Raw genomic sequence first — 13414 nt, forward strand, 5'->3', positions numbered from 1 at the left:
ATGGAATAGAAATTAGAATTAAAAAAATAGCACGGACTTGGATTTTTTAACCTTTAACATAAAGAGGGTAGACAATTGGACTACCTTTTCAAACATGGTAACATGAAAATCGGCTGGAGGCCAAAGGGGATTCATGTGGTGCACAAAAACTAACGTCTGCCATATTAATTTTCCAATATTTCTGCTTAGGTTGGGTCATCTCTTTTGTTTTTACTCGCAGACCAACAGGGTATTATTGGCATTGGCGAGAACGATGGGAAGTAAGAATGAGAAATACCCGAAAAGGAACCGTCATTTGGTTTAGAGTGATGGTTATCTATGAAGTTGATGTAGAAACACTGAAACACGTGTCGGTGAAAGAGAATGCTCTAAGACATGAAGACATTGCCTCTATTTTGGGTCATTCTGTTTTGTTTTTTTGTGGATAGCGGTGAAAATAATGAAAGGGTTGGTGGACATTAAGTTCTAATTGAAGGGACCTTTGTACGTTGACAGTTCCACTTCGAGAATAACAGTTTCAATACTTTAATTGCAGAGTTTCCGTAACATCTTCCAACTCCCAGAGTAGTCAGAAACCAAGAGTGGGTCACTGCTATTAGTGAAGTACTATCAGACTATTTGACGGTAACTGATAAATAGAATGACAACGACAGCGAAACCTTCATGCTTTATCTCATGACTTCAACTTTCAAGAAATGGTTACCTTTATCTTGTGCAACCCCAGAGCCAAAAGTTAGTTGTATTGCTTCATTTTGTTTGTTGGAGATTAAGACGGAGCAACTACTTGTTTAAATACAGTGATGAAGTAAGTGTTTGATATTTTGGAAGCGAAAAAACTCTATTCTTAATAACTATTCACTAGTCATGACAGAATTATCTAATCACTGATAAATCTCGCATTCACAAAAGTTGATGACAGATAATTCGTGTTAATTAATAATTAAGTAAAAAGGTATTATCTTAAAGAAGTGCGTCAATACTAAAAATATTATAATAAAAATGATCGTTATCATCTATAATAAATTAATCAACATTATTACATGACACCTCCATTAAAACTTAGGTGAAGCTGCATGTGCTGCACTGTTGTGCAATTGAACACAAGACTGCCTCATACCGTTCACAAAATTCAAATCATTAACAGTAATAAAGTCCTAATTAATTGAACTGAAGACGGACCCATACCCCATTAACTTGTTTTCTTGACACCTATATATTTTTTCTCTGATATAAACCATAAAGAACCACATGAATAGATTCTAAGTACAAGAGTAAGAAAGCATGGCAGTGTTGCGTTAAGCTTTGAATGCAGCAGTGTAGGTTACTCCAGTGGAAGGCAACCAGAGATTCCCCTCAATAAACTGAGCCACCGTGAAGTTACTCACCTGGCTTGAATCATTGAATGCATGGTACCCTGTCCATTTCACACGGTTCGCCACGCCAGCACCTGCCCCAGTGTTCAGGTACTCTGCATAATACAATGTGTCCAAAGCAAAGTCTCCATTCCACTCCAACCACCCCTCTGCCCTTATCACCTCACTCATGAACGATTGCATGAAAACGGTTCGTGAGTAACTCTTCCAGGGTCTGCCCAGATACGTTTGAGTGGTGTTGACGACGGGTGCAAGGTCGGAATCTGCAGTGATGTTGCAGAACTGGAATGAGAAACCCGTTGGCTCATTTGGGTCTTTTCTACCGTGTGCTGTGATCGTGTTCTTCTGATTTGGCAAACCCTTCTTCGGTTGTATTAAGCAGTTCTGGAAGACGGCGGTGGCGTCGCCGAAGATGAAGTCCACCGTGCCTGTTATTCTGCATTCTCTGAAGAATTGGCGCATGGTGTGGGTGTATAGGCTGTCTTGGAAACCGAAAATCCCACATCGGTAGAACACAGAGAGATCCGAGTCTGATCTCAGCGCCACTGCTTGGTGCTTCTCAGGCCCTGCCGTGTTCTGAAAGGAAACGTCTCTTGCTATGAACCCTCTGCCACTCACAGCTGCACACACATTTTTAGTATCAGACTGAATTTAGTTGAACGTTTTAATCAGTTAATAAGATGGGTTTGTTGAGAATTTTAATTGTGTAAACGAGCTCATTTAATGTTAATTATGAGTTAGTTGCATACTGGATTGTTAGTAGCTGGTGTGATTAAATACTAAGGCCCTACTTACTGTTTAAGGTCGTTAAATGTCGAAATTATACTTCCAATCTTGTGTGTTTGTTGGTTCAGAAGTGACTGTTCCTAAAAACAGAACAATTGCATTCATGTCTGTGCTGATTCAGAAGGAGTTAGCTTTTTGCATTCACTTGAACACTCATAAATGTTTTGTGTAAAAAAAGTGATCAACACGTATTTAATGATTCGCATTGATCTCGTTAGTTTTTGCAAACCTTAAAAAATTAAGATATCAAAGCCAGGTATTATTAACCTAGGACCATCTTCTGTTCAAAATAACTTTATTACTATTTTTTTTGTCTCGATTCAGAATTGGAAAAACAATTTTAAAAGGTTAAGGCATTGTACAGGTCAAAAAGAAGGTGACACAGTCTATACTCTTTTCACGTATTAACGAGAACGACAATGATATTTTAATAATTTTTTTTAATAATATTTTGATAACAGATTATGTGTTTCTATTTTGTTGACGTGGACCAATCACGCTACCACATATGTTTTGTTAAAAAGTTATTAAAAATATTGTTAAAAAGACGTTTTTCTAATGAAAAATAAAGTGTATAATATAAGTGGTCCCTCGTGTGCCAATTGCTTTTCTTTTTTCTTTTTCTTTTTCTTTTTTCTTTTTCTTTTTTCTTTGTCGCATCACCTTTCAATATAAAGCTCTAAATGAATTGCCAGCTAAAATATATATAAGGAAAAAACTATTTTTACACCAGCATATTATTTCTCTTACATCTTTACACTATATATGATAATAAAATATGAAATTAAATTATTTAATTTAAATATAAATTAAATTATTGAATAAAATAGTAATAAAATGATTGTAGGATGGAAGTAGAAACTAATGGGTTTGACCTATCAACTCCCATATAAACAAACGTAAAAATTTTTGAAACGCTTCGCATTAGTGACTGACTGAGACATTTGATGCAAGCATTTAACGTTCATCTTTCACAAATTTAGAATATTCATTTTATTAGAAACGCTAAAGTTTTAGAAAGAACAACTATCAACTATGTTTGTAATTTTTAAAAGTCAATAAGAGATTTTTAAGAAGCGAGTATTTAAATCAATCCCGTGAAGTTTTAAAAATTTTAATTAAAAAAATTCTTTGTTCTATTGTTCCTTTTATTTTACATGAAAATGCACCAAACAGTAGTTTACAAAATAAAAATAACATATAAATCTTAAAACTTTATAGAATCAAATATTAAGAATGTATACATCCATTTTGTATAACAAACATATAATTTAAGAAACAATGTCAAAAAGATTAGTAATGAAATAAAAATTCTTATATATATATAAGCGCTAGCCTGTTAAACCATAATTAAATAATTATTAATTCAAATTAAAAAAAAAAAGATATTTTCTATTTTTTATTTTAAAAAAATGAGCCTGCATCCGCTAACGACAAAAACAAAAGTACCGTGAACAGTTCCCCCAATTTCCAGGCAACAAAAATGTTCAAAATGGAGATTCCACCGAAATTCAATGCAAGTATTCAAATTTTGCATCATAATCCATGGCCATTTTTTTAAAAAAAATTACCTTCTTTTACCTGTTTTCATTACTTAAAACTATTGTTCATGAAAGGGTAATGGTTCGTTGATACTACACTCTTTGTCATAATTTTTATAATAGGAAAATGATAAATAATATGTTAAATGAAGGTAAAAATTATATCAAAGTAAATTTTCTCTTGATAAAATGAACCCTGTATACTATATGAACAGTAAACATTAGTAAAAGAAAGAGAAATGTGAAAAAGAGGAAGAAAAGAGTAGAATGAGAGTGAGAGTGATGATCAATGGCAAACTTACCGAATGTAGATGAGCGGAAGGTGGTCCAACCGTCGATGAAACTCCGGTTACCGGAGATCACGGTGGCGCCCATTCCATCTCCAATCATCATGATGTTCCATTTCTTCTTCTTGATCTCCACGTTCTCAAAATAAACACCTTTCTTTATGTAAATCACAAACCGTTTCATGCTATAATCAGGTGCCGCGAGGACCGCATCCATGATCCTAGCGTAGTTCCCACTCCCATCCAAAGCTACTACAACATCAGGGGTCACTCCAATCGATTGCAGAAGCTTCCTTTCCCTGGGTTTAATCCACGAAGGAAATTGCTCCTGGCTGGCTTCAAATTCATCGTTTACTGGCACCACCTGCGCAAGAAGCTGCTCCACCAGCGATACCACTTCGCCGATGCCAGCGGATACCAAACTCTTCACAAATCCGTTCGTCCCTTCGAATCCATCCATGCAAGTTTGTGGATGCGAAAGTACCGCACTTAGCCATGTCCTCAAATCGGAGCTCAGGTTCCCCGTGCTGTTATGCTTCCCTGTAACAACCTTAAATTCTTATAATCTTCTCCAACAAGTTTTCATTGGTAGCAACCTTGGTAGTGTGATTTACAAGAGTGTTTAGATTTTATACCTTTGGGGTTCTGAGAGGCGGAGAGGGCCCAGGAGAGAACGTCGGAGGAGATGTCGAACAAGTCGAGGCAGTCGGCGACGGCAGTGGCGAGGCGGAAGTCTGCGAATGGCATAGAGAAGCGTGAGAGAATGGACGCGAGTCGTTTGATGGCGGTGATGACTTGGGTGAGTGAGCCGGCGAACTGGCTGGGGGAGACCCCGAGGCAGGCTGAACCGGCGAAGTCTGTGGCAGCGGTGAGAGGGGAGCAAAGTGCCAGAAAGAAAAGGCAGCAGAAGGAGCATGCGAGGGTGGAACGATATCTAACTGGAGAAACAGCCATCTCGAACAAGTGGCGAGTAACAACTCAGAACGGTTCGATATTTATAAGGTCGGAGAATATAGAGTTGTTATCATCCTTGTCTTCTAACAAGTAAATCGAAATGCAAAGTGTTGACTTTCATGGTTTTTACCTTGTACTAAAACATTAACAATATTTCTTAAATAATTGCATCCATATTCTTACGCAAGTTTATGATGATACAACATGAATCTCTTTATATATTATTCAGATAATTGAATAGAACTAACAGATTCAAATAACAGCTACAGAAGAAATGATGATGGAACTGCTCTAAAAATCAAAAACATAAGTTATATAGTATTTTCCCAATGTAAAAAATGTCCAATGATTTGTCATCGTGCTCTTTACCGTTGTTTCAAAATGGTTGAGTTATTATTTTGTTCCAATTTTTATTCCTTTAATTCGTTTTGAACTTCATATTCTTTTAATTAAGTTTTATTTGATGTGAAGAAAATTCAATTTAGTCTTTTTTTTTCCTATTTGTATAAACTATGTTTAATTGACATTCACACCATTTTCTTTATGTTAATTCATAATATTTTTTATTTTTATTTTTATTTTTTTTCATGTGCCATTGTCAAAGTAAAGTGTCAATATATTGTATTTCAATTTTTATATTTATTTATTTACTTTATTAAATCTCAACTAGTGCAAATAATTAGTACTCATAGATAATTTAGTATCTATTTATTAATGGGTCGGGTTCAGATATCATACTATCTATACTCATAAGTATTTTATCTATACTCGTAAGTATTCTACCTATACTCGTAAGGATTTGTTACCCCTTAATGAAATAAAATTACATTTTTATCCTTATAACTTTAAATTGTGTTTTTATCTTTTGCCTTCTGTCACGTGTTGTTTGCATTTTTCACTCTCTACAACTAGGTATTTACCAACATGGGGATATGAAAACGTCTTTAAGATGGTGCTGATTGGTGACTTTGTAGCGGGAAAGTTGTTGAGAATCCATGTATGAGTCAAAGTCTCACATCGAGTAGAAAATGTGGAGCAACATATAAAGGTGAAGACCCACTAATCCATTATCTTAAGGTTTTTGATACAGTGGTGTCAATCCCAGAATGAGTTAAGCGTGCACTCTATATAGGGTCACCTCGTGTTGAATTTCAAACTCGCACTTTGTTAGTCAAGAACGATACTCTAACTTCTCTTCCAACTACTTCTTTTCCTTTTCCCTATTTTCTTCATTTTTAAAGTGTTAGGGATTCATAGAGCTTTACAGAGCTATTGTGTTTGTGATGTATGTTTCTTCTTGTTTTTTTTATCTTTTCAAATGATGCTTGAATGGGTAGTGATTGAACCCTAGTACCAATATGCAATCTCCAAACTTCATATATCTTTTTGTTTCTACTGGACTGGGACGAGGATGATTCATGCACATCACTCCTGTTTGGACGAACGTTTACTTCCACTCTACTCTGGGTAACCGATCGGTTTGAGGGGGGTTAACCTACAGAAGACACTCTGACTCTCAAGTCATAATTTTTCTCTAGAGATCTAAAGTAATTCAATTATGGAAAAAAGTGTTTATTACCTCGAAAGCAATTACCGTATTGATTACGTTTTAACTCTGCTCAACTGTTGTCATGCTCGATCGGCTGTGAAGTTCTCTTCCATATTCCAACCGATCGGTTCATTCGACTCAAGTAGTAGTAATATCCAATCAGCCAACTTTCATCATATATTAACACTTTTTATTCAAGGTTTCTCTCAATCTCTGTATACTCAAGTCTTGATTTTAGCTTTAGTTGATGTTGGCTAGTTGGTAGAGCCAAAGACTATGTGATTGGATAATATAGTTATAACTTTTCCACTCTGTTTCCAAAGCGAGATTGTAGATCATACCTATATGGACTCTCTTTAGTGTTTTCGATCTTAACGGAGTGTTCAAGAATGATCAGTTCCATTAAATGCTTTCTAGGCAATATATAATTGAAAGCAGTTCTATGGGATGAATAACTTGATCTACGTAATTGATAGTATACAATTTTCCGCAATCTTTTCAAGTAAATGGGTCCGATGGCAACCACTGAAATGGCTAGAGCAGTATAGGGCCAAGACATATATATCTATCAATACTCCAAAACATTAGTGGATGGAATGGTGCTTAAAAGCATTCACGACACTCTTCTTTTTTATTTTTGTATGGAATTTTGAATTACCTGGTGTTCAATTGATCTCTATGATACAATGATGATAATCTGGTTCTTACGCTGACTATACTCCGTATGTTATTGTACAATTGTTTGGTATATATATATATATACTCTCCAAGCTTGTATCTGCTGTATTTTTGTGGCATTCTCTTCACCCTTGCAGATTTACAAAAATCATAACATCTTTCATTAGCAATTTTCTTTTGCAAATCTCCCAACTCTTTCGCCAAGTAGGACTTTAAATACACGGCAAGGTATTTTAAAAAAATTCAAAGTATTTTAAAATTAAAAATTAAAAAAACTACCAACTGACACAATATATTATTTATTTAAAAATATTTTCAAAAGGAATTTAATTAAAAAAACTTAATAAAAATAAAAATTTAATTAAAAAAAAACTAGAAACACATTGAAAAAATAGAATGAAAACAGGAACAAGAAAGTATTAAACAAAAAAAAAAATACTGGTAAAAAGTGTACTTGTACTAAGGCCTATATAATATGTCCAATTTTATTATACAGGTGCATGCATACTGTATATGGTTTGCAAATTTTATCACTCCATATTACTTTAGAAAAATAAAATATAAATATAAATCCAAAAATTTTAACAAAAATGTACTTTTAAAAATTAATTTATATTAATAAGTTAAATTAGAATTTTAAATATAATTATTTAATATATAAAACATATTATATTATATGTGTTGATAGATAATTTTAATTTTAATTTTTTTAAAATATAACAATTATATTTTCACAAACAATAGTCGAAAATGGTCCCCTGAATTTAAGTGTATTTATTTTACAAGTAAATTAAATTAAAAAGAATACTTTGACACACAAACTTTTTATATTTATATTTATTTTATATTATATATATATATATATATATATATATATATATATATTTAAATATAAAAATTATATTTTATAAACATTTTATTCTTATAATATATATCAAATAAATATAAATATGTCTCAATCTATCATTATTCAACTAAAATAACCTGACAGCTAATAGTTTATTCAGCACTGTATACGTTAGAGATATCTACTTCACTCATTCAATGTCTTATAAGAACTACATTCAATCAAGCCAAAAGCTTATCTTTAACCAGTGTTTTTGAGGAGTAGAATGGAAAGAAAAACTAATATTTGAGGGAATTTGTATATTTTCACCAAAAAAATACTGCACCCATCTAATTATTAAAATTAATTATAATTTAACTTTATTTTTTTCTCAAAAAATAACGATACGAAGTTATTGAGAATAATAAAAAAATATTCACAATTTGTTTAGTCAACGAAAAAATATAAATCTGTTGCCGTTGGTATTTTAATATTACGCAATTTATTTTCTATGATATAAGTTGTTATAAGAATACCTTATTCTTTCTTACTTTAAAATCATTCTTGAGCTGGCAAACTAATACGATATAATTCCTAATTCTTTCTTTTCAGTGTCTGTTTTTCCGTGCAAACTTTGTATTCCCCTCTTGTTTTCTATAAACTTTGTATTCTTAATTCCTAATTCGTTTTATAAACTCTAAATTATCACGAAGAGCTAAATCTTTTGTTAAGGTTATATATAATAAATTGATTATCATATATTATATATTATCGTTTAATTATCTATGACTTGATTTATAGTTATTGAGGTATTAAGAACTCTTTTTTAAACTTAAAAGTGAAATTGAATAGTTAATAATCTTGATACTCTTTTTTTTATCTCTTTTATTTTATCGTTTATCGGTATGCTTATATTATATGAAACTTTTATACAGTATACCATAATTATTCTCAATCATACTACGTACACCCTTGTATTTTATAAAATTATTTAAAGTGAACCCTTATTTTTAAAGAATTATATCCAAACTTTTTTCAATCCAATGATACCATACACTTGAAATAAATAACAGTTTTACAAACTAATACATGATTAGATGGTTATACCAAATATGTAAATGATTTGAATTTGAATTCTCTATATATGTTTTCATTAAACCGAATTATGTAAATATGTGTGCAGTATTCTGGGCTCTCATCCATCAACCAGCTACTCTCTCACCTAAGTAGGGTTTCTGAGTTTTACACAAAAATAGTGAGAAGATATAGTTTCCAACATGAAAAGAGAAAACCTACGCAACAAAAAAAAAGTTCTGTCGGCACAATCAACTATGCCTGTCCCTTTAGATCTGCAGAACCTCCTTCACTGTCACTACACCTTAAATTCACATCCACCGTCATCAAAATTAAGTCACTTAAATATTTGCTTTTCTAATTAAATACAATAATTGGTTACTTTAATTTTTTCGTTTTTCAGTTTTACTCATATTAATAAAGCCTTTTAGATATTATTATAAATATGCAATTTCAATTTTATATTTCAATAACAATTTATTTATCAAAAAAAAAAAGTTATCCTAATTGGACAAAGCAGTATGGGATTGGCTCGTGAGCATCAGGAATACGTTGTTTTCTTTCACCATTGGCAAGAAAAGAACTTCAACGACACGCTTTCAATAAGTCTACCAATATTAGGAGAATGTTTCAACAAATTTGTATTTGAAAATAACTTCAAAGTTAAAATTAACTAATGTATAAAATAGTTTATAGATTTATTTTCATATAACTTTTAAATTTTGTTATAACTTGGGTTAATAATATTAAAAACTTTTATTATTATTTTTTATTAGAAGTTCTACGTCTACTAAAAATAAAACTATAGTAATAATAATATCTTATGTATCCTATCAAGAGGTTTTATTATTATTACAATTATTTAAAAACAAGTTAGATATTAGACTAAATATAAATATAAATAAATTATATTTAGTTAATAACAATAAAAATACGAATAAAGAAAGAAATAAATCATAACAGTAGTTTAAATCAAATAACTCAACTTATATCACTTTCTCCCTTTCATTCTTTCAATAACAAAAAGCAGATAGTTAAATTCTAATGTATAGCCAATATTGGCATCACTACAAAAAGAAGATTAAAAGTCTAAAATTCGTCCTTTGAAATTTTAAAAATACGCACAATTTTACATTTACAGAAAAACCTATCTATCTATTTTAGAAATAGCATAATGTGACAGCCACTTTAGATTTCTTTTTTTTAATTAAAAAGCAATACCGTAAATTAAATTTCAAAAGTTAGATCCAAATAAGAGAAAAGGTTTAAATTTTGCATCAATAACAAGTATGTGTATCTTTTACTATTTATTTAAACCCCCTATGATATTTTTTTTTTAAATTGAACTAATTTATAGAATAATCGTTACGTTAGTTTAAAACTAAAATCTTATAAGTAACTTGATGTTTAATTGGTTAATCTGAAAAGGTTCACAGTGAAACATATCAAAATTAAATTCATTTATAAAAATCATAATCACAAGAAAAAATCGATTATTATCAATTACTTTTAAATTTACTTTTGGTTTCAATATTTTACAAAAAGATATGCATATATTACTTTTTCTTTTATTAAACTTTCAATTCCCCCTATGTCTTTTAAAATTAAAACTCTCATATAAGTATTTATATTCTAAAATATTCAAATACGGTCATTTCTCGTAACAATGTTCTCAAAATTTGAAATATTTTTATTGATTTTTTTTTACACAATTAAAAATAAAAATAATTTATAATATATAAATAAATGTAAATTTTATTTTATAAATAAATATTATAAAATTAAATTAAATTTAAAATTTACTTTTTAACATATTATCATAATTATTATTAAAGTTTATTCTATTTAATTTTGTAAAATTAAATTAGATTTCACGTCATAAAATTTTAAGTTTTACGGTCTCATCTAATTTTTTTTCTTAAATTATAAACATGATATCCATGATGTTTAGTGATCGTTTATTCTTCTTTTTCACGAGGTTTACGTAATTGTCATTGAAATAATGTCAACAAATTACAGTACAAAAGAGAGTCAATATCTGACTGAAAATTGATCTATTGAAAATTACTTATTATTTCGTTATCAACAACAGAAGCAATACAGTGATGGGCAACCATAAAAGTAATTAAAGCATGAGCCACACCATTCACTTCTCTTCTCACAAACTTCATACTAACAATAATCTACTATCTAACAACCCAAAACCCATCTAATCAATATTTAATTAATCAAAATTGATTTAACTATTTTTCATAATTAAATATTTTTTTTATTTATTTTTATTTAACATATTATATTTTCAAAAATTGTTTTTATCTTTTCAAATAAAAAATATAATTCAGGTTCTGTATAAAAACTCTTTTAAGTAAAATAAAGACTTAACCACTTTCAAATACATCAATGATTAATTTCTTTTTATACATTAATTTGTAGTGAAGTTTGTTAATGAACAATCATCCATTCATTTTCGCATTAAAGTTGATGCATTTATTAAACTATTAACAAAATAAGTTCTTTTCAGTTAAAAAATTATCAATTTTCACTCAAACTATTTCATTTTACAGACATAATTGGAATGAAATTTAAATTTATAATACTTTATATATATATATATATATATATATATATATATATATATATTAGTTTTCTTAATGAATTGGATATAAACCATAAGAAATAATTATTGATGAAGGGAAAATGAACTTTATGAAATAATGGATAAGGATAAAGAAGGTTTTTAAAAGTAATTAATTAATTATTTTATGAAATATAAATTAAAATTTATCCAATTAACCTATGATGTTAACCCTGGTTATATAAAGGGGATGAAAGTAATACTTGAATGGAGATTAGCCAAGTGTGCATAACTTAAGGTTGAAGGTTTTGGAAGAAAGTTTATGTTGATTGTGATGACACACAGAAAGCATAAGCTAATTAATCCGAAGAAAGAATAAAGAAGAAGGAAAGTGAAGAGATCCCAAATGTGTCATTCTCAAAAGCAAGAAAGCCAAGAGAGAAGTGCTTTTAGAGAAGAGATTGCGATGCTGCTAAAACAAAAAACGCGTTTACAGCTTGTGATTCTGCCGTTTTTGCTTTAGCATTATTCTATAAGAAACAACCCTAATAAATAATAATGTTAAAGGAAAAAGAGAACAAAATTAAAGGGAGATATAACGCGGAATTTGAGCTTTCAAGGATCTATTCGTTGATCTGGCACGTGTTGTGGTTGTAGCTAGTTCCATCATATGCACCACATAGTCAAGAATCTCACGAAAAAAGAACAAGCAATATCAAAATTAATGGGGGAATTTGACTTGCCCTTTGGATTTGGAATTTGGATTTTGATGATGCTATCTCTAATATGTGATAGCAATTTTAAACAAGAAAACTTGTGGTATAGTGGCCCTTCACACACTTTTATAGCAATAACAGGTTTTCGGATTTATTCCAATTTCAATGTCAAATCATATCAAAATTTTACCTCTCCGTAATCCAAGTTACTTGAATGTATTATCTTTCAAAAAAGAAGGATTGAATGTGTTCTAAACGTAAATATGTTTATATTATTATTTGATTATAATGTTATATATATATATATATATATATATATATATATATATATATATATATTATAGAACTGTCAAAACGGGTAACCCGACTCACTACGGGTTGATTGTTTAGTGAGTCAACCCAACCCGGTTCAATTTTTAGCGAGCTGAAAAAATTCGAACACGGTCTGATTCATCACGGGTTAGTGGATTAAATGGGTTGATTCGTTAAATCACTTAATTATAAGTTTTTTTTAAAATAAAAAAATTATAATTTTTTTAATTCAAATATAAATAAATTTAATCTTAAACTCCAAACATAATTCAAAATAAAAAAGAAATATCATACAATCCGCGTAATCCAAAAATAAACACAAAAGACCAACAAATAACTTTTTAATATTGATAATTTTTGTATCACTTAAACATCTTTTTTTTAATCCCCATATACAATATAATAAAAAAAATGCTAACTAATAATATTGAAACACAACATAATAAATAATTAAATTTCTAAGTAAGCCAGGTTGAAAAACTAACCCGCTTAAAAAAACTACATTTTTTTCAAACCCAACCCGACTCAAACCAGTGGTGTGCCGGGTTAGCTTGCAAATTATAACTCATTTTGACAACACTATATATATATTAACAACACTTGTTAGTTTTTATAATAAATATTTTCCTACTTATGTTTTGGGACGTTTTTAATTTGTTAACAATAGTGAAAGATATTTGTGAGAATAGAAAATGATACAAGAGCAGAGATAGTTCAATATATTAACAACAAAAGGTTGAAAT

General features: G+C 30.0%; 1 protein-coding gene across 1 annotated transcript; it reads right to left on the minus strand.

Annotated features, from left to right (window-relative positions):
* Positions 1–988: 988 nt before the first annotated feature.
* LOC124838563 (Plant invertase/pectin methylesterase inhibitor superfamily) lies at positions 989–5066 on the minus strand. The gene is made up of 3 exons (XM_047314190.2): positions 4623–5066; positions 4003–4527; positions 989–1993 (listed from the first exon to the last, which is right to left on the minus strand). Exons 1-3 carry the CDS (start codon positions 4939–4941, stop codon positions 1296–1298), a joined length of 1542 nt encoding a protein of 513 aa, XP_047170146.1. The 5' UTR covers positions 4942–5066; the 3' UTR covers positions 989–1295.
* Between the last annotated feature and the right edge of the window lie 8348 nt (positions 5067–13414).

This window comes from Vigna umbellata, chromosome 1 (genome assembly GCF_029865625.1).
Source record: "Vigna umbellata cultivar VRB3 chromosome 1, Vumbellata_1.0, whole genome shotgun sequence".
Lineage (NCBI taxonomy): Eukaryota > Viridiplantae > Streptophyta > Magnoliopsida > Fabales > Fabaceae > Vigna > Vigna umbellata.